Here is a 24,129-nt window from a genome sequence, read left to right as displayed (position 1 = left end):
TTCTGGAAGAAAAAAAATCTATTGTGTCATATTTTTCTTAAAATGCCTATAACACCCATACTCTTTCCTTCAGAAGAAACAATAATAATTACCACTGCCCATGCTTTCTTTATCAATACCAAGAAGTGCTATACAAAGTTTGTACTAAGAATAATAATTTTTTTTAAAAAACATCCTATAGGCAGTCATTACTACATAGGATAACAAGTTTTCCTCTCTAAATAAATAAATGGTTATGATTCATTCGTAAAAAACCAATGTGCTTATTATGAGGTCAGGAAATGTGTTCTATTTTCATATTGTGTTGGTATGAGGACTATAATATTTATGAAAATAATTTTCCATGGTACAGCTAATAGTTAGTAATTGCCTCCTTAAATTTACTGTTAAAAGCTATTCATGTTGGGAGTTTGAATGGAAAGCATTTAGCAAATGTTGGTAGACATTTTGCTTGGTGGATTTAATATCATTCTTAAAATAAATAGAGGATGTTTTTCTTGGTTGTGTTTCAACTGAAGGGTACTTGGGAGCAGGACCGTCATTGTAGATTTCATCCCACGGGGGAAAGCACATGTCATGGGAGGGACCAGTCCACAGACCGGCAAGCATCACCCTTCAGCTCCCACTCCAAAGGGATCCACAGAAAAGCTGCCACTGTCGTGCTATGGCGTGGAGCAGAAGAAAGAGAAATATATAAGAAAGCAGGAGGATGGGGAATATACGATACTTTGAAATATTTTCTTTCCCATTCTACTTCCAACAGTTTGAGTTGTGAAGCGTTCTCAGATATTGTTGCTCATAATCACGTGACAAGGACTTCCCTTTAGGAGAAAGGCTCTAATTATACTGTGAAAGTCGCTGGCAGTATTCTTGAGAAACAATCATCTCAAGAGTTGTTGGTGCAGAGAAAGTAATAAGAGGGCTATTCCTGAATGGCGTGGGTATTCAGTCCATTCTGAGCACACAGGAGTAGAAAGAAAACCCATCTTTTCCTGGAAACTCCACAGCCCTTCAAGCACTCCGCTGTCAGTCCTGAGATGGAAAAGAGAGCCCCTTAGTATGCCCGGGCCTTTATTTTCTCAGCATTTCCCACAGTGAGGTATTTAATCAGCTGTTTACTGCTGTAGGTTGAGAAGAAATGTTTTCCTTTGCATGAGTCCAAGGACTCTTTTCCATTTGACCTTGTCTAAGGTCACTTGCTGATTTTTTTTTTTTTTGCGTGTGTGAGGACATCTTTATTGAAAATTCTCTTCTAATCTAAAAGTGCTGGAAGCCTTTAGGAAAATGATTGACTTCTGTCTAACTATGAGCATCTCCAGGCAAGCGTTGCCCTGGCACAGAAAACCTGTTTGGTTTGAGTGATTTTTGCATCTCTGTCAGGGTGTCCAAACATCCCATTCAGGCTGACCTCCTCAGCAAACTTTCTTCAGCTCTCTTGTAAGCTGTATGGTTGATGTAGGAAACAGTTCAGCTCTTTGCGGTGTGTGATCAAGTTATATAATTATAGTTGATGAAAATTTCATAACGTTACCTTTTGGTTATTTAGCATAGAATAACTAATTTTGGATTCAAGTTGTATTTGGAGTAATTACTATATATTTAGGATCTGGAGTTAGTAACCAGACAAAATTTATAGGTAAACATGTGATTGTTTTTTGTACATCAAGCTTTGCCTTAGAAGAGAAAACGATTTAAAAGCGGTAAATGTACACATGGCTGTTTCTCCTAACCAGTGGCTAAGCTGTGCATCTCATAATTATGAGGTATGAGCTCTATTATAGCCATTAGTGGTCACATTAAATTCACCATATATTTCCTAATTTTATTCATAATTACATGCATCGTTTCTTTGAAGGCATTTTGTTTGGTTATTTAAATAAAAAATTATTGAATTTCAATATAAAAGTGCATGTAATGCGACAAATTTGACTGTAACATAGGCAAGTAACTTGCATCTAAAGCTGACATGGTGTTTCTGCTGCTTTGACTTCATGTAATTTGCATATTCTTGATTTTCCAATATACTCTTTAATGGATCAGAAAAATAGCATTTTAATCATGCATGTTTAAAATAATTTTTAAACTATGGGAAGCATGAATGCAGAAGCTGGATGTAAAGTTTTAACCAGGGGTTAAATTTTATGTTTTAGGAAGCTCAGGAATAAATCTGAGTGCAAAAGAAGTTACTGTCCGATGTCATAAATAGAATGAATGTAGCGTTAGATTTTACCTAACTACAATAGAGACCCTCACTGTAGACAGTTTTGGTTTCTGAACATGTACTTCTGTATGTTGAAGAATGGATACTTCTGGTCCGCAAGAGCGGAGGGCTGTAGGTGGTAACGTAACTCTATTTCTGTTGCATATATGAACAGATCCAATAGCAATCGACTGTTTTCTGACCTGGCTTCCCAAATATGGTAGATGCCTAGCCCATGATTCCTTGCTGGTACTACACAAGATGAAATCCTAGGTGAGTTAGCACTTTAAGCTGTCTCTTAGGTTTGACAAAGTGCTCTTTTGCAAGCAATTTAGACTGACATCCTTGCACTGGGGAGAAGAGAGAACGCCTGTATGGAATTTTGGTCCTTAGAAGCCTTTAGTTGGGTTTTGTTTGCATCATCGGGATGGTGCCTTCATTTACAAATTGGCATAGCTAAGGTAAGACCCTGTCTGTCTGCTCTATTAGTTGATGTGAACTTATAGTGATTTTTATTTATTTCATACTATGGTAAGAACTTAAAAGGAGTACACTTTTTTATATAAAAAGAGCAAATAGAACTGTAAAGTGGATGATGACAAAATGCATTTTATAATGAGTACAAAGACTTTATTTCAGAGTGGATGCATTTGCATTTAAACTGTGGTATAGGACCGACAAGGTATTAATCCATACGGGGGGGGGTGCATTCTTTCCAGATTCCAAGTCAGTATTAGTGTCTGAGGCCCTGACTTGGAAGTGGAGTGATTTGTGTGCATAAAACATGCTTTCTTAACTGATGCTCAACTCCTAGGTAAGTGTAACAGCTTATCACTCGAAGGTTCTGAATTAAGGTCAGAATTTTTTTAAAGTCTAAGTTGCAAAGCCAGTTCCAGACTAGATGAATCTCTCCTCAAGACTCATTGAAAAATGTTAATGGTGAAATATTATCTGGGTCCTATCCAAAGACCTGAAGCCTTTGCCCTCCTAGCAATCCTTGCAGAATCGGCAGCCAGGCTTTCATTGTTAAGCTGCTAATAGCTAACACGTTTGCCCATTCTCTGCTTCATAGAAACAACTTTTTATGCATATATATCTTCTCCAGACCTGTTAGTAGGTAGGTACATTAGGAAGAAGTGTGAAAAGTATCCGGTTCCCTAAGTTTCAGGACTTCAAAAAAACAACAAAAGTATTAGAAAAGTGTAAAAGATAACATTCAACTGCTCCCCAAAGATCTTAATTGAGAGCTACTGGCGCAGGAGGATGTATGTGTGTTGACAGAGGTTCCCACAAGTTCTTCCCCCACAGCTGTTTATTCAGATAGCATGGGGCGCGACATTTACATAATAAATTTTTTTTTTTTAAGCAGCTAGGTTGAGTCAGTCCAAGCTCTGCTCCCCTCAATTGTTGCATTTAAACCAATAAGGATAGGACTAGAGAATAGCTGTGGTTTGCGTTGCAAAAACAAAGCAAAACAAAAAGCCCCGAGGCTTCGTGGGCAGACCTACAAGGCTGCGCAAACAAATCGGGGGATGAGATTGTGCCGTTTCTTTGTCTAGGCGTCTCAGATGCTATCTGCCGCTGCCGTTCGCTGGGGCGCAAAGCCGTTCCCAAACAGACCGCGGCGAGCTGATGGCTCCGAGCTTGCGGCGAGGTAGCGAGTGTGCAGGGCCACTTCCGACTGGAAACCTTCCTGTGGCGGTGCGTGGTGGCGGGGTCCTTCCTAGGGAAGGCGATCACGCTCAGTCGCTCGGCTGTCCGAGACTGCAGCAGCGCCCGGGTGCCTTCCCCCGGAGCCGGGCAATCCCCGGCCTCCGCGCTCCGCTGCCAGCCGCGCTGCAGCGCTGCTGAGAGAGCCCGGGTTCCCGCGTTCCTGCCCAGCAGCCAAACTATGCCAGGAATGGAGGTCTGCTAACACAGAAAACTCCAAGGAGCACACTAAACCGGTGGAGGCAGCAGATGTGAGTGCTGTAAGTACAAGCTGGGTGTTTGAAAAATTGTAGTGACCAAGAACAGCTGTCCGGTGGGCAAAGCCCAAGATAACAGGAGCGCTTTTATTGGTGTTTTGATTTGTTTCCAAAGAAAAAAGCATTAAGGCTTGGGGAAAATGATGACACTTTGTTTCTGGGACTTTAGTAGTCATGGGGTTCAGTCATAAAAGTGAAATTCTTACCTTCGGAAATGATTGGAGCCATTAAGATCATTAAAGGATCGTTGTAAATTAACTACTTTTGTTATGATCTTTATAAATAAGTAGAAGACTGGGTAATGTTCTCGGAGGAAGATGATTTCATATCTTTTCTCCTTTGCTGCACTTTTCTCGGAACATTATTGTGTGGTGGTGAGCTGAGTGTTGTGCCTGTACACAGGCGTAGAGATGTGCATATACATAAAGTATACATATAGACACATATACATATAAAGATGTACATATACGTAAAGTGTACATAGTGGCATTGATTACATAGATGACTTTTCCTCCCCTAGGTTGATAAACGAGGATAGGTTCCTGATGGAAAACCCAGCAGATGAACAACAAACTAACAACCATGTTTTCTAGAAAGAAGTCTTTTTGTTCCTTAACAGATCTACCAATCACTCTATTACACAGGCTCATCTCCAGCACGGGATGCAGTCAACCTTTGCCACCCCACCTCCCTTAATGGATTTGTCCCTCTCTGGCCCTTTATGTGATCTGTGTGCACTTGGGAGTTCAACTCCAGATTTGGAAACTTCTGGATATCTGTGTAAAAGGATTGCCCTTCAAAGTCAGTGTCTGAATTGCTAATGACTCACAGGCTTGCACGTCTTGGGAGGAGGCTTGAACCTTTCAGCCCAGAATCTGCAAGAATTCAATACATTCTGAACTGTCACTGAGTTTAGACAAGTGTTTTTAAGTTTCATTTCTTAAGACGGTCAGGGGTAGTTGGGAACCACGGTGCAGTTGTATAGGTTTGCAGTTGGTTTTCTAATGTGTCCTTCGGAGAAGGTTTTATTTCAAGCTTGTGTGAGTCTTTCACCTCACTATTTAGGGTTTGGGGACACACACACACATGAATACCCATGCCTTTATATGATCAAACAATTTGATATTTGGCTTTCTCGATGCTTGAGTTCTTCTAAGGCCCAAAGTATTTAGTAAGTAAGCAAGCAGCCGTGGATTTTCAGCCTTTGAGAACACTTTGTGGTGACAGACAGAGAAGTCTAATTGAGCCACCGTTCAGCTTGGAAGTGCCAGATGAAGTCAACGCTCTGTGAGTTTCACAGGCATGATAAATGATTCTTGAAAAAAAAATTTCCATTGGAGTGTAAAAATGTATTTCCTAAGAATACAATTGAAAGTAAAGAGATCCTGGCTGCGGGAACAAAATCTCTTTTTATCAGATCACCAGACAGAGTTTAGTCAGCATTGTCAATAAGTGCTAATTTTGAAAACAGTCCTTTCTCTTTAAAGCTGAAGATAGGAATGATGTGTTTCAAATACTTGTATGTTTTTGGTTTCAGAGGGATTATGTTTTCTCATTTTCTTTAAAGGAGATAATGCAAAAAGCAATATAGGATATTACATTAAGATAATCATCACTAGCATTTGAGCATTTAGTTTATTGAGGCTTTGATAAGGAAATAGTGCTAACACTTGACAAACAGCTACTTCTCCCTAGAAGCCCTTTCCCACTTCAGGGCGAGGGTTTTGTTTTTAAGACTTGAGGTTTGTATTTCAACACTGAGAGCTGGAAAGGCAGATGGAGGAAAAGGGCAGCATAGCTAGATTCTGTTTAAGAAGCAGACTTCTGGGGAAAGCACTCCCCCCCCCCCCAAAACACTTTCTGATTAGAAAATTGCCATTGTCTTTCCAATTGGGGAGCACACAGGTTGATCTGCTTCAGACAAGCCAGCTCTGCTTAGATAGAAGTTCGGTGCTTTCACTTTGAAATTTTCTTTTCAGTCCGAAAAGAAAAAAAGTTTTAAATTATAGTCATTTTATAAAAATTGCTTCTAGCAAGCGACAAAACCTATGGAACCCCATAATTTAGACAAGTACCTCCATTCTGTTTGCTCCGCACTGCTGAGATTTAGAATCCCCTTCCATTTACAGTTTACTTTGCACAGAACATTATTAACGTTTTGGCTTCAGACATGATCTTCTGTCAGATGCTTTTGATTGGTAATTTAGCAAAGTATAATAAACAGCACAAAAGTCATGAGTTTTGTCCTGTATCCTGAGCTCTGTGGTAGGGAAAATGTGATAAAATGTGTACCTTAAGTCTTGTTTGATGATCTCTCAAAGCACGTTTGCCTTCTGGAAATAATTTCTGGGGTTGAAGAGCATGGTATTAACAGATTTAATGTGGCTATTCAATGGATTGACGAAGTACTATGTGGGGTTTAACAAAATGAGAGAGACAAATTGAACAGCAACAAAAGTTACATCTGTGAAGAATTATAAATTTAATTAGAAAAAAGGCAAAGTTAAAAGACCTCATTAACTAATCAGAAGTCATAGTTACTAGTGTAGGAGCCTTGAATTTAAATTCTAAGGAACTCTGTTATCTTTTTTTCTTTTTATTTTTTCAAGTCTGGCAATATGCTATAACTGAGCGCACGGAGGGTTTTTTTTTTTTAAATCATCAAAATGAATGACTTTGTTGTACTATGAGATGATCATTCATAATACAATGAGCACTAATTTTGTACTCCTGAGAATATTGGAATTAAAAATAGCACATTAGAAGACGACAAGCATTATATTAACTTTATAGAGAAAAGCAAATAAGAAACAAACTGGTGCCTAGCAGAACTTTTTTAGAAGCCACGAACTCCCCCTTCTATTGAGGGAAAATAGTCTTCATTAATTATTTTTGAAACGCACTGTGGTTTTAGAGTTTTAAATGCAAAAACAGTTCCGTAGACTTTGCTAACATGGGAGGAAGTCGCCGTCCATCCGAAATAGGTGTCCTTTTCCGATAAGCCACGAGGGAGTGAGGAAGCCTCGGGACTGCACTGTAATCTTGCACTGCACATAAGAAACTGAAAGCATGTGAAGTGTAGCATTTTGTAAACTGTAACTAATTTCCCTCACATCTGTGTCTAATTGTTGTCTGCATTCGCATTCTTGAGAGTAGATTTATTTTTCCTGGACCACGATGTGGGTTCAGCTGACCAGCCTAAGTGAGGATTAGTTGTTTTAAAGTTATTTTGATTAAAGAGTCATTTTTAAATACAGTAACACACAACACATGGTTTAAATAATCCTTGAGACACAAAAGAATATATCTGAAGTACACTTAATGAAAGGGAGATCGTGGGTACGGACTCTGAAGCTGCTCTCTGAAAGTATAGTAGAAACTAGGCTGCCAGCAGAAAAGAAATACATTAGTAAGTGGCTTTTTTTTCAGTAAGGAAATGTGTTAGAATAATTCTTATTTGTAGGTTCTCTTTATTATTATTATGACAAAGTTTGATTTTTTTAAAAAACAAAAAACAAAACTGAGAAGCGGCAGGTTTTAAACTTCAAATATAAAGACAATGAAATTTTCAAAGTAAACAATGAAATAAAAATTCTGTTTCTGAGATTACACTTCCTAGTTGATTTTACAATGGGGATGGATTTTAGCATTGCTCAGAAGTGTGCTTTAACGTACTCTTATGTCATTAGGCCAAGTGAGTTCTTAAAATGAAGTCCGTTCTCACCTATAATTTATTCCAGGTGTATAAAGTAGGGGAATTTTATCCTTGAGATATATTGCTGCAATTTCTAAAGGAAACCATTTAATCTTGTGTGGGAACATTAATTAAAAAAACCTACAGAAACCTGTTATCAAATAATGGATATCTGCAGGCATTAAAGTTAGTAACTTCAGTTACTCAAATGTCTTAAAAATTGTTTTTGTCCTGCATGTGAAAAAAACATTTTTTTAAAAAAAGCATACCTAGAAGTTCCATGTAACATTATCACAAGACGTTTCGACCGTAATGATGCTTTATTCTCGCTAGAAAGGTCGTGTTTCTTAATTTCATAAATCATAATTAAAAACTAGCAGGACTCAACAGAAGATGTTTAGGTGGATAACTTTAATGTCATCCGAGACGCTTCAGCTCTCATCTTTGTTCCGCAGCCCTAATTGATGTCAGTTCAGGTTGAATGAAACTTCACATCAAAGATTTGGAATTCTGTGCCATTTTTAAAAGTTAGGCAGAAAGTTCCTGCCTGCCTGCCCCAGCGTTGGTGGGAGCTTGCAAGATGGCAGCAGCCGGGCTCACCTGAACCTCATTACCTGCTGGCCCCTCTAACTGCCTCTGAAGGGCAATGACTAGTACAACTTGGAATTAGGGAAGCTGTGCAGTGAAGTCCCCAATTCAAATTTATCTGGAAACAAACTGAACATGCAGGCTGGCTGGGCTGGTGAATTAGAGCACTCAAATGTGCATTCTAGTTCAGCCTAAAGGATGGTGCGTGTGCCCCCCCCACACACACACACACCACACACACACACACACACACTTTCTTTCATGTGACCAGAGTAGCTGTATAAATACTCAGTGGGTTTTCATTTGGCACAGTTAAACAAGTACAGTGCTCGGTGCTGGGCTTTGGGTATGAAAACCTGCCTTTGCCTCGCTTCTGGAGCTCAGCATTGCCCGGAGCTGTTTCATGGCATCTTAAATGACAGATAGTAACCCCAGAGAAAACCATCCCCGATAAGGCAAGGAAATGGTCAGGAGGCTGAGGGGGTGTGCGGGGTGCTCTAGTTCAGCTGAGTAGAACAGAAGAGGAAAGAGCTGAAGATGCTAAGGCATTATTGCCTCGACTACTGCTGCTGTTAAACACACTCGTTTGTCAATAGCTATATTTTTTCCCCTTCCCAAGCACCTTTTCCAAGCTCTGGGGCGAGACTGCTTTGCATGTTGATTGGGGGAGGGGTAATCCCGTTTGCAGCTGTCATAGGCCAGTGATGAATCACTAGCCCGTCATTTGACTGCCTTCCCCTCCTGACAAGGGGAGGAGGAGGACAGACCTGCAGGAAGAAACAACAGTTGAGCCCTCCACTTAAAGACACTATGCCTTTGCCGGCTGGCCTGGCCTCCTTTTTCTCGTTTGGTTAAAAGTGGGCATTGTGGGGCTCAGCCATGTGCTCTGTGTGATTAAGAGCTGTGACTGGAGCACAGTTAAACTTCTGCTTTTCTACCCCTGGCCGCAGGTGCACACATCTCCCACCAGTTCCGATGTTGCTCTTTCCTCAAGGTGCAGGTAAGGATTTCGTTCATATTCAACATTTTTGCAGCTTACTTTTCTGTGACCCGGATCTATTTTTGTCTAGCATTTCTTAATTATTTCTATTAATAGCAGCAGCCTGGGTTGGAAATGACTTAGTGTGTGTGTGTGTGTGTGTGTGTGTGTGTACACACGTGTACATGAGTGTACTTGTATAAAAGTAACTAGGTATCTGGGAAAGGCTTGAGAGTCTTGGTTTGAGGCATTTGCTGACTGTGGTTACGAGAAGTGTAGGTAGAATGATAATTAGGAATAACTGAATTTGAAATCATTTCTAGTTTGAATTCAGATACTTAAGGAAGTAATATGTGTGGTAAAACACCTCATGTGGCGCTCTTCTCCAACTGATATCAAACAGTAAATTTCAGCGTAGCCTAGAAATTAAAATGACCCCAGCTAAGGTGAGAAGCATATATCAGCACAATGTCTGTAAAATTGACCACCCCACCAGATTATTATTTTTTAGAAAAAATATATAATTATTCAAATATAGTGAATGCACGTCGGGCTTTAAAATTCATGCTGTCAGAAGACGAGGCTCTAGCTAAGCATCTAACTGGCAACTTTAAATAGTTCCTCTGTTCAGGAACAGAAGTGGTATATGTAAGGAGCGTCTCGTTTTGAGATTGTCACGCTGAGTCGTGGTTATTGTGCGTTCTGCAGCAGAAGTGACTGCTGAACTTGAGGCCCTCTGGGAAGCACCGACGCCCTTTTCTGTGGCGAAAATGCAAAGTTACAGCATTGCTTAGAATTTTTTCCCCTAAGTGACAGCTGAGGTTCTCTAAGGGCTAATGGTCCCACAGACCCTCTGTGTGCCGGCCTTATCCTTTCTCAATTGGCTACGGTGTATGTAATCCACAAAGCAAACAAGTGGGCCAACATCCTAATGTTTTAATGCTGCACTTGTTTCAAGGGAAACAGAGGAACAGTTAAGGAGTAAGCCAGAGTAAACATATGCACCAGGACAGTCTCATTCCCTGTCACTGGGCTGCACGTTTCAAGTGCTTTGTTTGGTTTGGACCCCATTAAATCACAATTGGGTGTTAAGTTAAAAGGGAGTATCCAGTGCTAATTTATTAGATGAAGCAGATTGCACTAAACAGTGTTTATTTCTATTACGTGTGTTTATGTATTTGCCTTTTTTTTTTAGGAAAATCATGCTCTGGGGGATTGTTTTAATATAAAAATGGCTGCATATTTTCTTCTGAATATTAAAATAGATGCCATTGTCAGACATTAGCTTATGACTTCAATTATACAAGAAGGGGAAAGGTTTTAAAAGCTGCACGTGGAGCTTTGGCTCCTATAGGACGAGCAATGCCTTTTCGTATTCCATGTGAGGAAAGGACTAAAGTCAGAGGCAAGGTGAACGGTCTCCAGTCTAAGAAAAGAGATACAATGGTACTTTTGTGGGCCTGTCTTTCAAAGAAGGTGTCAAGTCGTTAGCACATTAAATGGTGATGTTATGAATTTGGTACATCTGTCACACGGAAGGTTTCTTGTCTTTAGGTCTATGGAAATGCAGGATCTAACCAGCCCGCATAACCGACTGAGTGGTAGTAGCGAATCCCCCAGTGGTCCCAAACTCGATAGTTCTCATATAAATAGCACTTCCATGACTCCCAATGGCACGGAAGGTGAGTGTCACTCTCTTGCTGCTCTGCCCTCGTTGCTTCCCCAGTGTGTGCCTCTTGACTGCTTGTGATCTCTGCCCTCAGACTCATCCAGCTGCTCCTTCTGTTTCCAAGTGATTTGACGTAATCCGTGCTCCTCATGATTTGTGAGCTGCATATCTCTGGATTGTCACCTTCCATAGACTGGGTTTATTTTAAGGCATATATACACATATGTATTCAAGTGTATACCTGTGTAGACACAAAATGCTTTTCCCTTGGAATATCCTGCTTTGTGTTGACCTGCATGTCCCCATCCCTGTATTATTTTGCATCTTGTTTATGTATGACTACTGAAAATTTGCAATTATTTTATTTTATTTCCCATTTTGTTAGCGAATACAACCTGATCTTGAAAAATGTCAGTATCAAACTGGATGACTTTGGATCAGGAAAGCGGCTTTTGTGCCTAGTATTCCTGTGGCTTTGGCCACTGCAGTATAAACAAGAAGAACCTAAAACTTAATACCTGTAAAGTATGCAAGTCTCTCTGCCAAGGATGCCTAGCATTTAGTCGCTCTCGTGAAGACTGCGCAGTACACTTTAAACAGAGCGTCACAGCTATTTTAACAGAATTAGTACAGATGGATGCGTATGTGAATTGCATATAAATAGGAACATCTACTTTAATCCATGTATATTTCAATCTAAACATAGACAGTTATGTGTATATATTACTGTCTGTTATGCACAGCTACATAGGTGCTATGCATATTTTTATAACTCAGATGCAGGGAAGGATATATTGCATGTTGCATTGCATTTATTTCAACTGCAGTCTATGGAAAAAGCTTTCACTAATATTGTTGTTTATTTATTTGTTACTAAACCATAGGGTATTGATGGATTCATGAAATAAATTTTATTAGAAGTTCAATGGATTATCCATGCTAGAATACCATTCATAGACAAATCCTTATCTTTCAATTCCCAATAATAATGATCTTTTATCTCAGATTTAAAAAAGTAGAAGCATAAATAAGTTGAATGTAATTATTATCATATTAGTGTGGTATTTGAGTATGTCTCTGGGAAAGCCTTTTAAAACGTATAAACTTCATCACAGATAAAGCCCCACAAATCAGTTATTTCAGATAGAAGGTGTCTTGATTTTTCTACCAGTAGTCATGATTTTTCTGTCCAGCTGTTCTGTAGCTTTCTTCCCAAGTAAACATACTCTTGTACAGTGTTTGTGGAGAGTGGCTGCTGTCAAGAGGAGAAACATTGGACTGATTCAGCAACATGGCTAATCTCTGGATAACCCAGTTTTCCGTTGGAAACTTCTAGTCACGTTAATCATTAATCAAACTGAAATCTGCACAAAAGCAATTTTCACATCTAAGTAGAGTGTATAGAGCCCGAGTAGTAAGAGCGAGTGGTTAGTCCTGCTTCGGCTCCTGCTTGAATCTGCCTGCGGGCGGAAGCCGGTTAGCACAGACAAGGTCTGGAGACAGTCCTACAGCTCACCACTGGGTCCTCCTCAGCTGGGCCCAGTCCATCGTCAGGGTGCTGGGCAGCCAGTGAAAGGCTCTACATACAAACCTACCACTGGTAAGCTCTAAGAGATAGCCACTTAAGCACAGAAGGCTAAACCTGCTAAACTATTTTAATTCATAAAATGTACCAATATATATGAGGAGCAAGAATTATAAAATAATAGCATTTTGTGTATGATGCAGGGAAATAGGAGCAAGACCTTTTCATCTTTTCGACATGTTACTGCAAGCCACCTTCTACGATAAGAGCCACCTTCTTTTTAAACATAGTGTCAATATGTGTGAGATGTTCCCTTGGATGGTTTTATGTGAATGAGATGTGGTTTGGTTTTAGAAAATGGGGAGCACCAACATGTTTCTAAATATTTATATTTCATACCTTGCTATTGCTTCTATAGTCGGAAACATATTGCATTTTGTAATATTTTATACAATTAAAATTAGCTTGAAATAGTCTAGATAATTTTTTACAATTACATAGACACTTAGAAAGCAATTTTTCTTTCTTCTTCCCTCTCTTCCTCCTTCTCTCCTTCCCTCCCTCCCTTTTTCCTTACTTTCCTCCTTCCTTCTTTTCTGTTTTCTTCTTTGGTTTTCTGAAACAGGGTTTCATTATCTAACTCTAGCTATTCTGGAAGTCACTATGCAGACCAGGCTGGCCTTGAACTCCCAGATCATTCTGCTTCCTTGCCTCCTGAGTGCTGGAATTAAAGGCATGCATTACTACCCCTGACTCTTAGAAGTAATTTCTTACCCTTAAAAAAAAGTTACTTATGCAGACTCTGGTGATGCAGTACAACCCCAGCAGTAGGAAGTTGGAGATACCAAATTTCAGCCCTGGAAGTGAGTTCAAGGCCAGCTTGGACTACAAGAGACCATGTCTCAATGATAAACACACACACACACACACACACACACACACACACACAAATTTTGATGGTTAGGATGCAGTTGGATCAGAAGCAAAGCTGGAGGGTCTCACATAAGTTATTCAGAGCACTAATGGAATATTTTTGTCAGTTCACTGGAAAACTTCGAGCATTTTTAAGCATAAAGCTTCAAATTACAGACCTGAATTTTCCTCATGATTCATGTTGTGTGATTTTACATCCAGACATATCAAAAAAGTTCTAGATTTGTTTGTGAATCAAGTTATCATGTTCCTCTCCTACCCCGTCATTTCCTTGTTTCATTTCTCTTACCACAGTGAGTGTGCTTACAATTAGTAAACTTATTAACTCTGGCAAGCTTCCCTGCAATATAAGTCATTATAAATTTTCCTATTTTTTTCTTTGAGGTATGATTTAGTTTGAAACGTGAAGTGTTTATCAATGAATTAGTGGATCAGGAAGAAAAGAAAGAAATTCATTAAAACTAATCACTAAAATATCATCTCCCTTCACTCCATAGCAAATACTTCAGTTCTCTGTACACACACACAAAGCACACATACACACTGTGATCATCCCAGCAACCGATTGAAAATAATCTCAGCTCAATTTAAGTTGGTTAAATGACCAGCCAAACTTCCATATAGTGTAAAGTTAATCTTTGGCTGAATTTATGGAATTCAGTTTTTGGCTGAATTGGGTTGTATTCTCTCACTCAGAGCCAATTATTAAACTTCCTGCCACCACTTGTCTATATCACAAGGCTAAGAAAACAGAAAATCGCATATATATACAAAACCCATAGCTCCATCTTAAGAACAAACAAGGACAGAATATGATGGAGAAGCAGAGGATATTAACTTTCTTCTGAAGTCTGCTGCCGGCTTCTAGGTTTCCATGTTCATGGATTCTCTACTCAGGGGCTGTCTCCATGGTTCACCTTAGGGATGCAGACAGAAACCAGCCAAGCTCCAACCTCAGAGCTGCGCGTTTTAATTGTCCAAACATTTGTTCTTGAGTTATAACAGTTGAATGCTGCACACTTGAAAACGTTTAGCTCTTTGTATTTCTTTAACGCCAGCATCTCTGGCTCTTCTTGCCAGTCACTGCTGCTGTTATCCAGCTTCTAAGCCTTTGAAACGTAGGACACAAGTAGGTAAAGACATCTAATTAGCGGCCAGTGAGCACTTGACTGGCAGTGGGAAAGCATTGTTGGGAAAGACAGGTTTCCAGCGGAGTCAATGAATATATCAGCTAGTGCTGAACAGGTTCACCCAGGAGACAGTAATGAATGGGTAAAAGCATGTGTGATCCTGAACATTCTCCCCTAGTCCTTGAACGGTCTTCTGTGGTACAGTGGAATAGAAATTTCTATCGGAGACATTAAAATACCACCTCCCTTCACTGGATAGCAAATACTCAGTTCTCTGTATGCACACACGCACACACAAACACACACACACACACACACACACACACACACATACACACACCATGATAGATATTTCAATGCAGCATCCTAAATGAAAGTAGTCCCAGCTCAACTGAAATTAATTAAATGACCAGCAAAACTTCCATGCAGTTTGCTGTCGGCTGTGCCTGAGTATACGTGGCTTGTCTGTTGTTATGTTAGTGTGTAATGTTGAAGAAATAGGCTTTTGGGTAAGGTTAGCTGAATATCAAAGTGTCCAGTGTGAAGGAAAGGGAGGCTTCCTGGTGTGGGTGTGGATATGTGTGGGTGTGTGTGTGTGCAGGCTTATGCTGTGAAAGCCTTGTGTTGAGCTTCTGGTGTGAGAAGTCATTACAATCTGCTTTTCTTCTGGACCCGGAGTCATTGGATTTTTATTTACACACCTAATTTTTATTTACACACCTAATTGTTTGCAAAGCAGGGATTCCCCCCCCCCTTTGTTTTTTCTGATTGTCTTAAATTCACAAAGGCTTGAGATTGATGAGTTCTATACTGCCAATTTGAGTGTTTATTTTTGGTTGTATGGGGCTGGGGAAGGGGAAAAAAGGCTCAAAGTGGAGCTCAGACCTGAGATTCTCAGTTTTCTCTGTTGTACTGTCCATTCAGATGCCAGCATTGGGAACTTCCCCTGAAACAGACAGATGTGTTTTTCAGTGATGTAAAAGCAAATGAAGCTGGAATTCTCACTACCATTCATCTTAGGAATTCCTACAGTATTTCAAATAGTAATTTCCAATTTGTGTATCAGATTTCCAAGATTGTGATCTTGAATTAGGTGGCTAAATTGCCTGCATTTAAAATTTATTCAGTTGTGATTTGCATATTTTAGGGTAGTAGATTAATTCAATTGCCCACACTTATATTACCAGAATCTATGCTGAAGGAGTTTTGTCATTTCTACAAAGCTTAGAACACTAGCAAATTATTGGAATTAGTTTTCTTCTATATTTTGTTTCAGTAAAATATAGTTCTGGTTGATGAGAATATCTCGTTTAAAGTCTTCTAAACCAAGTGAGTGTGTACAGTTAGGATTTGAATTGGCGCTTCCCAGGCAATATTTGTGTATCTGTGCTTGAATATTCTGATGTCAATAGAAACATGTTAATCTAATTTCGCCCTTGTTTGCATTCTACACTTAATTCAGTTTCTGAGAGATTAAGGGACACTATGAGGAAAGGCATTCGTAAAAACAGTTACAACATTGGCTTCTTAAAAATGACTCTAAAGCAAGAGCTATAAAGGAATAAAATAATGAGTTAGAATTTAATACTTGCTATATGTTATATACATGGAAATAATTCTCACATGTCTGTTAATAATAAAAATAGCTCCTTAAGAATATTTTGTTGGCCATTGCACTGACTGTTCACCACATTCTTTTTATTAAATCTTCAGAAAATTCCTGGAGCTGGCCAGGAGGATGGTTAAGAGTGTGGGTTTGAAGCCCAGCTGCAGAGTGTGCCAGCTGCAGGAAATGGGACAGATGAGCTAGCCTGTGACTCAGTTTCCTCATCAGGCAAATGAGGGAAAGAGCAGATCTCACATTAGGCTCGCCATGAGCATGAAATGCAAACCTCGTGGCATATTTGGAACGTTCTAAGCAAGACCTTACTGTATCTATTAATATTAACTGCTAGGCCATATGTAAACAATAGTCACTTCTATGGTATGATTCCTGTTTTACAAAGAAAGCTGTAAAAAGTTAAGCGCCAAGTTGCAGGGCACATAACTTGTAATGAGTACCACTGGAATCTGGACTCGTACTTGAAGAACTGCTGGCAGAATCCAATGCCCAGGTTTTGAAGCACTGTGCTTTTCTCTGAAGAGAACATATGCTCTTTCTCATTTGCTAATGTCTTTCTCAACACTTTCATCTGAAGTATCGGAGCCCTTAGCCACACTAGTGCCTTCAGCGTGGATCATGTCAACAACAGACTGCACACCAGTTGAGGGTGGAGACTTTTGACAGAAAATGAACGTCATGATAAGGATGACTGCTCAGAATAGTTGTGTCTGCGACCTTGTGTGTGATCATGGGAGATTTCTTCTCGGTCCGCACATGCCTAGCATGTTGCTTCAGTTGCTTACCTTTGGAAGAATGATCTCTAACTAGGTTTCAAAGCTTTCAATGTAATTACAATTCTATCAGCTGGCCTCTGCTCCCTTTAAGCCTCTTTGAGATGAAAAGGCAATGGGAAGTCATCCCTGCTTCTCATTACAATGGCCGTGATTATATGTTCATTTGTGAAATTCAACAACCACTTTGCTACTGCTTGGAGTAAATATCTTCTACTCCAGGAGGTATTTTTCAGTGAATAGTGAAGTGGATAGTCCCATGTCTTTTGGCTTTGAGAATCAGATGTGGACATATTTGTTAAGGAGGCCACAGGAGCAGTTAGAAGTTATATGTGGTTGGAAGAGAGAAGAAATGGCTTAGTTCAGAGGACTAAATGGGTGGCATGTGTGGACCACTGGGGCACAGTCTGTTTTCACCCATCACCTGTTAATAAACCAGCTCTGTTCTAGTAAGGCAGGGATTCGAATGCTTGTTGCTGGGAATCCAGGCTCCCAGGTAGTTAGTAAGTAGTTTCAGATTGCACTCAGTTCTTCAGTTGCTAATAGAGACTCAGAACACTGCGACACCTCTACCCTGGTTTTCCTGTATGAGCAAAAGTGCACCTGCCCCCAAACATCTTGCCTTCTGGTGCCTTCAAGGAATGCAGGTGAACTTTTAAGCAAATCCACGCCTGTTTTAAGTAATTCCTGATTTCTTATATTGTCCAAGGATGCTTTGATGAACAGCATGTATGAAGTATGTGTACATGTATGAATATTGTAGAAACAGTCTACATTATTAATTTTCCTCTAGTTGAATACACAAATTTAATATGAAAGAGAACAACCTATACAAAAAATTTTCCATTTTGCTGTTTTTAGTTTGTAAAGGGATAACGGTTACCTCTCTTCTAATTCTGCTTGGTAACTGGAAGATTCCACCTTTATGAAAAGAGACCCCAAGCTAGGAAAAGCTAACCAAGGATTTCTATGCTCTTTTCAGGACCTCAAATGTTTGTAAGTGAAATTTTAGTGTGATTATGTTTGTGACAACTGGCTGTATTTGCAGATGTTCTTTGTAGTTTTATTGTATGTTCCCTCTCTGTCTCTCTCTGTCTCTCTGTCTCTCTCTCTCTCTCTCTCTCTCTCTCTCACACACACACACACACACACACACAAATGGTAAGTTTAGTAGCCAGCATTCCACAGAAGGGTAAGGAATTACTCTCCACAATAGACATTGGAAACATTTTTTCCTGTAAAATTAAATAAAATTTGAACTGTTTCCCAATCCTACCATTGTGCCGATCAATAATAAGGGAGATTTTTAAAGGAAAAATTATGAACTGAATTGGCTGAGCTCTTAACACCATGAGACCATTATGATACCCGCTAAATATTCAGCCATCTCATTCTCCAGATAATTCTGAAGATGAGGCTTATACACCTGGATTGAAAGCAGTTATGTGACATTCCCACAGCACACAGGCTGTGTTAGTCAGGAGATGCGGAAACATGCCATGGTCGCCTCAGACACTGCATTCTTGTTCCCCAGCTTGTGGGCTTTGCCATAGCTCAGCTCCAGTTGCTGGATGGAAAACCTCATTCTTGCTGAAATTCTTTACCTGCTTCAAGAATTTTTTTATATCACCTTATTGAAGATTATGGCCCAGATGAAAAGGTTATCATATCTGCATTTTTCCTTGGCCCAGTGGAGCCCCTGAGTTCCTTGAAGGCAGGACAGACTTGTTCACTGTCCTTGGCATCTGGCAGCTTTGGCAACAGGTATTTGTTGAACGAATGCCCTTGTTACTAAGTAAATCTTGTAAATGAGGCATTACAGGAGCAGGGCATTCATTCATATTAATTACAGGAGCAGGGCACCCATTCATATTACTTATAACGCATTAACTATTCAAGAAATTATTTAAAGCTTCACTTTTCAGTTCTTTGGAAAGTGCTCTTCACGGACCAATTCACAGCGTGGTTATATGCTCTTCATTCCGTGAACAGCACAGTGAGCGTCTCTGGTAGCTTTTGATTTGAGCTACCCTAGCTGACCTGCACATGACCTAAAAGAACTTACTATTTCACAATAGAACTACTGGACTTTGAATTTTAGCAGTGATGAAGCAGCTCCCCCTAGTATTAAGTGATGCTACGATAAGGCTGCTGGTGAGCATAGGCTTAGCATCCTTAAAATATGACAAAAATAATGGAGGCTAATTGTTTTGGAAAGAAATTACATTTTTATTAATCTTGTTTGTCCTACCTCCTTCTTAAGATGTCCAGTCATGTTAGAAACTGAAACAAACAAACAAACAAACAACCACTGCAGTCACATTAAGTAGAAAATATTAAAGTTATGAGCTTGTGTTTGCATTTAGGAAAGTGAGTTCAATCTGTGGCCAGTGTGCAATATTTTCCAGATTCCAAGGTATAGAACACGTGTAAAATTTTATATTATACATTATTTGTATGTTCCATTTGTATTTAAAACTACTCACATAGAATATATAATAAGACACCTGTCCAAATCATTTATATGCTTGTGATTTACATGTTCTGTATGTGAACTTTAAACAGAAAACTAATGAGTTGTGAATTTTTCATCTTTTTTTAAAAACTTTTTTTAAAATTTTATTTTTTCAAAAATTTTAAGGCAGAGAACAACTAAAGGAGACCTAATATAGCCACAGTTCAGTTGGTGTAGAGTGATCTGTGTGCCTCTGTCTCTTGTGTGCAGCTGTGTGTGTCTGTGTGTCTGTGTGTGCTGAGTACGGAACACAGAGTAGAGAGAAATGACACTGAAGGGACAGGTTGAGAGGGTGACATAGGCTCTGGGTAACTCGGGCAGTAACTAGAAGAGTGTTGTGGTTGGGTCTGTGTTTCAAGTCAAACACCTAAGTAGTGTGGGCAGTGAGAGAGGACTCTGGGGCAGAAGTGGTGATGGTAAGTGTCTGAAGCCATGCTACTTGTTTATGTAATATAATCTCAGCACCAATCTCATATTTGCCTTGAGAGATAAATGGGACAAGAGTAAGACCGAAAATGCAGAAAACTGGTGTTCTATGATACGAGAGTATATCTTTTACAGTCAGACTCAATGGGGGCTCGGAGTCTCAGTTCTGCTGTTTGTGTTCCATGGATCAAAGGTAGATTTTCAAGAGGCAGCAGAGCAGGCTGGAGGAGTCTTGGGGCCAGGCTGCCTCCACTGGAAGCTGGGCTCAGTCTGCCGCAAACTAGTGCAGTACCTCCTGGCCTTTGATTCGGACCTGTGCAGTGGAGATGATGACGGTGCCTCTGGGGTGGGTCAGTAGATTGAAGCCAGTCTGCCTCTTAGGCAGTGCTTCTGTACCTTGGCTATTCTTGTTGCCTTCAAGCCTTCATTGTGCTATGGGGATTAGCCGCTTATTCTTGGTGATAGGACAGTTAGTCTATCCAAAGTACTGAGAACAATTACTGGCATCTGCTACATGCTGAAGACAGGGCAGCTCCTATGAAATAACACTGAATGTTGTCATTTAAGGAGGCATGTCCCTTGGAGCTGGTAGAGCAGTGTCTCCATAGGCGGTAGGCATATTTGCTCCTGTGCTGGGCCCTTGACATCACTGAACAGCTTTTGGAGGTACTCAGAGTGCTTGGTGAGCTCAGTAGCACTCAGTTGAGACTGAGTATGGGAGAGATGCATGTCTGGGTGCTCCAGGGGCCCAGCAGAAGACAGGAAAGGGGTACTAATCATTTGGTGGGTTGATTGCATTTTGAGCAAATAAAACATTTTTCCATATTGATATGATTGAGGTTCTGAGTCTGTGCCAGCTCATCTGCTTCCAATCTTCAAACGCTGCTTGATTTTACCATCTGCTAATTTGCAGTACATACTGATACGCTTCTCCTTGGTGCCCTGGTCTCCGCAGACCAGCCTGTCTAGTGCCCCTCTCCGATTATCACAGTCTATACAGAGGAATGATCCAAGATGAGCAGCCTCTACTGGGGGAACATTCGGCACTTCAGCGGGTTTATAAGGGAAATTAATTGCCATGGTGAGAAACTAGCTTTGTGATCTTGGTCTCCGCAGACCAGCCTGTCTAGTGCCCCTCTCCGATTATCACAGTCTATACAGAGGAATGATCCAAGATGAGCAGCCTCTACTGGGGGAACCTTCGGCACTTCAGCGGGTTTATAAGGGAAATTAATTGCCACGGTGAGAAACTAGCTTTGTGATCTTGGCTGTTACTTAGCATCTTTAGGCTGCAAGTTTCGTGTCTTTGAAAGGAAACAAGTAAAACATAGGCCCTTTGAACTTGCCTTGGGGAGTAAAGGAGCTGCGGCTTGCTTGTAAAATGTTCAGTACATACTGGCCGCACAAGGGGTGCTGAACACATAAAAACTGCGCAATAAGCTATCACTCCTCCATTCTAAAAGCTACATAACACATTGTTTATGTCAGAAACGGAGACTGCCATATTACTAAATTCTTAGATTTTTTTTCTTTTTTACCATTGTGCCACATTTCCCTTAGAGGAAGCTAAAAATATTTAGCTCCCACTGTGGTTCCTAAATGCTGGTATCTGTCAGAAATCATTGGAAGGCAGGTTTAAAACCGGTCCCCTTCACTAGGGATAACTGTACTGAAAAGAAGAAAGAGGTGTAAACAAACAGGGTTGCCAGGACATGAATGATGGAATGTTTGGAAGGAATCGGTCACACATGTCATTTATCTGGAATAGAAAATGAGCATTTTATTTATTTATTTATTTGTTTGTATATTTGGCAAGAACATTTGTGAGTTACATGCACAATGTTTTTGTATGTGAATTTCCACAGCATTTGTTCCAATGCAAAGCTTTTGTCATTGATGTCACAGTAGGTTTGGTCACCAAGGCCCTTCCTTCTCCATCCACAGATTAGCAAGAAACTATCACTGAATTCTGAAATATTTTGGTGTCAGAAAAAAAAAGGGCTTCATTCTTAAGAAGGTTAGAAGCCACCGGTGCAAACAAAAGTGCCCTCAGAGTTCCGAAGAAAGGGCTCTTCAGCCTGCTAGACTCTGGCCGGGCTTCAAGGAGGAGGTGGAATCTGAGCTGAGTCAGGAACCCGGTAGTCTGCATAGGTGGAGAGGAGCTGGAATGCATGCTAAATGAGAGAGACCGAGGAACAAAGGTAGGATAGTTCGGGGGACCATGAGCAGACTGGGTGAGCCTAAGAAGGAATTGGTGAGATAAGGTCAGGGGAGTCTCCTGGAGCCAAACTGTGGAGGACCCTGAGCATCAGGCTGAGGAATTTGAACTTCCTGGGCTGGTAGTAGAAGCTACGGAATATTTGGAGAAGGGGACCGGCACTGTGAAAGGGTTTCAGGTCTTAGTCTGGCACCATGTCCCGGGAGTGCTTGGACTGAGAGGGAGTGAGCTCCCAGTATAGTGTCAGTCTGTTCAAAATGGATGTGTTGGGAACCTGAGCCAGGACAGGAATGACAGCTACAAAAACAGCCAATTAGAGTTGTACATAACTTTACAAGGGAGTCTGCATTTACTATTTCTTATTAAAAGAGGGCCACTAGCCTCCCTCTGCATAATAACACTCTAATGTGCTCACTTTCCCGTGAATAATAGGTTTTGAAATTTCCTACCGTTCTTCTTGACCAGGTGTGTTGATTAGATTTTCATTATGATTATTATTATCATTAATCATTATTTTCATTACTAAATGCCTGACACAAGTAGCTGAAAGGGAGGGAGATTGTATTTTGACTTATAATTTCAAAGGTTTCATTTTTGTGGTCATCTGGCTCCATGTACCTGAACCCGAGGTGAAAGAAAGCATCATTGTGGAATAACATGCCACAGCAAAGTTATTTAGGTCATGGTGGTCAGGAGGCCACCATGGTCAGGGAAGGACCAAGTGACAAGAAACATCTTTCCAGAGCAGACCCCTGCCCTCCTTCTTCATCCATCTAGACCCTACTTCCTACCTCCCACCACACCAATAATGCTGCAGTATTATAAGCCTACCAAGGGACCGACTAATGTGTTGATTGGTCTGAGTCCTCAGAATATTGTCTTTCCCCAGAAGTCCATCTGCTGGAATCCAAAACTCAATCCATGAGCCAATGGTACACATTATATGCCATGTGGACTCCTATGTTCAAGTTTGGTAATTGTGGTTTGCTTTTTATAAGGTCATGCAGGCTACTTATAGTTAATATATTTCTCCCCTAATGGGAGACAGAGAAGATGACTTTATTTAAGGATATCAAGTTGTAGTCCCAATCCAAAGAAATGCCCTGTTTTTCTAAGTGAGAATTAATCATAAAGAATGCATTGACTTTGTAGGTATATAAAGTTTTGGATAAAGAAAAATAACATGGCCGGCTAATGTAACTCAAAGATGTGTTTTTAAAGTCAGGCATATAAAAATGTATACATTTAGGAATATTTTCCACTTTTCATCTACCAAGTATCAATTTTGTTCATTTTTCACCATTTTTCATTTTGGGTCAAGTTGTTTCTTTTGGAACAATTTGGTATAGTTTTATTTAAAAAAAAAAAACATGTATTTTCACTTCACCCTGTGGTTTAGGAAAAAGACTCCTGAAATGGATAAGTGCTGCTGTCATTGAATCAGAACCAGTACACGGTTGTGCTTGTCCATTTTTGATCTCTACGACATAATTACTTCCAATGCTACAATAATTTATTTGCCTGTCTCCTTACTAAGTCAAGAAGGGCACTTTCTATCCAAACAGAAACCCAAAGATATCATTTGATGATAATGAAACAATATTCATTTGACAAATAAATTCAAAATGACTCAGCGTTTTATTTGCGTCCCATCCATGGACTACTTTGGTGAAAAAAGCTGTGTCTGAGTTCCTGGAGTGATAATTTGGGAGGGCTAAAAGCTGTCTGAGATTTTAGTGGTATTGATAATTACCTGAGCAGTGTACCTAATGGTTTAAGTTCATTGAAACCTGTCTTCAGGTAACATGCATTCTTACCTTCATCTGTTTATTCTACAACTGCTGGGTTCTGTGAGCCAAGTACTGACCAATGTTGTGTAAAGATAAAACAA

General features: G+C 40.1%; 1 protein-coding gene across 7 annotated transcripts in view; it reads left to right on the top strand.

Moving 5' to 3' along the window:
- Positions 1 to 3,954: 3,954 nt before the first annotated feature.
- Positions 3,955 to 24,129, top strand: part of Eya1 (EYA transcriptional coactivator and phosphatase 1) — a 144,502-nt gene continuing 124,327 nt past the window's right edge. For 3 of the 7 annotated variants that reach the window (XM_041667493.1, XM_041667492.1, XM_041667491.1), the window contains exons 1-3: positions 3,955 to 4,170; positions 9,400 to 9,449; positions 10,983 to 11,110. In XM_041667493.1, coding sequence (XP_041523427.1) covers positions 10,987 to 11,110 — 124 coding nt within the window. In that variant the 5' untranslated portion in view covers positions 3,955 to 4,170; positions 9,400 to 9,449; positions 10,983 to 10,986. The remainder of the gene's footprint in view (positions 4,171 to 9,399; positions 9,450 to 10,982; positions 11,111 to 24,129) is intronic. The other 4 variants (XM_041667489.1, XM_041667488.1, XM_041667487.1 and 1 more) reach the window with 2 other exon arrangements.

The sequence above is a fragment of the Microtus oregoni genome, unplaced genomic scaffold (assembly GCF_018167655.1).
Source record: "Microtus oregoni isolate MIOR12 unplaced genomic scaffold, Mior012 000017F_ref0000208, whole genome shotgun sequence".
In the NCBI taxonomy this organism is placed as follows: domain Eukaryota; kingdom Metazoa; phylum Chordata; class Mammalia; order Rodentia; family Cricetidae; genus Microtus; species Microtus oregoni.
Note: the sequence above shows the minus strand (reverse complement) of the source record. Positions and strands in the feature narration are given on the sequence as shown.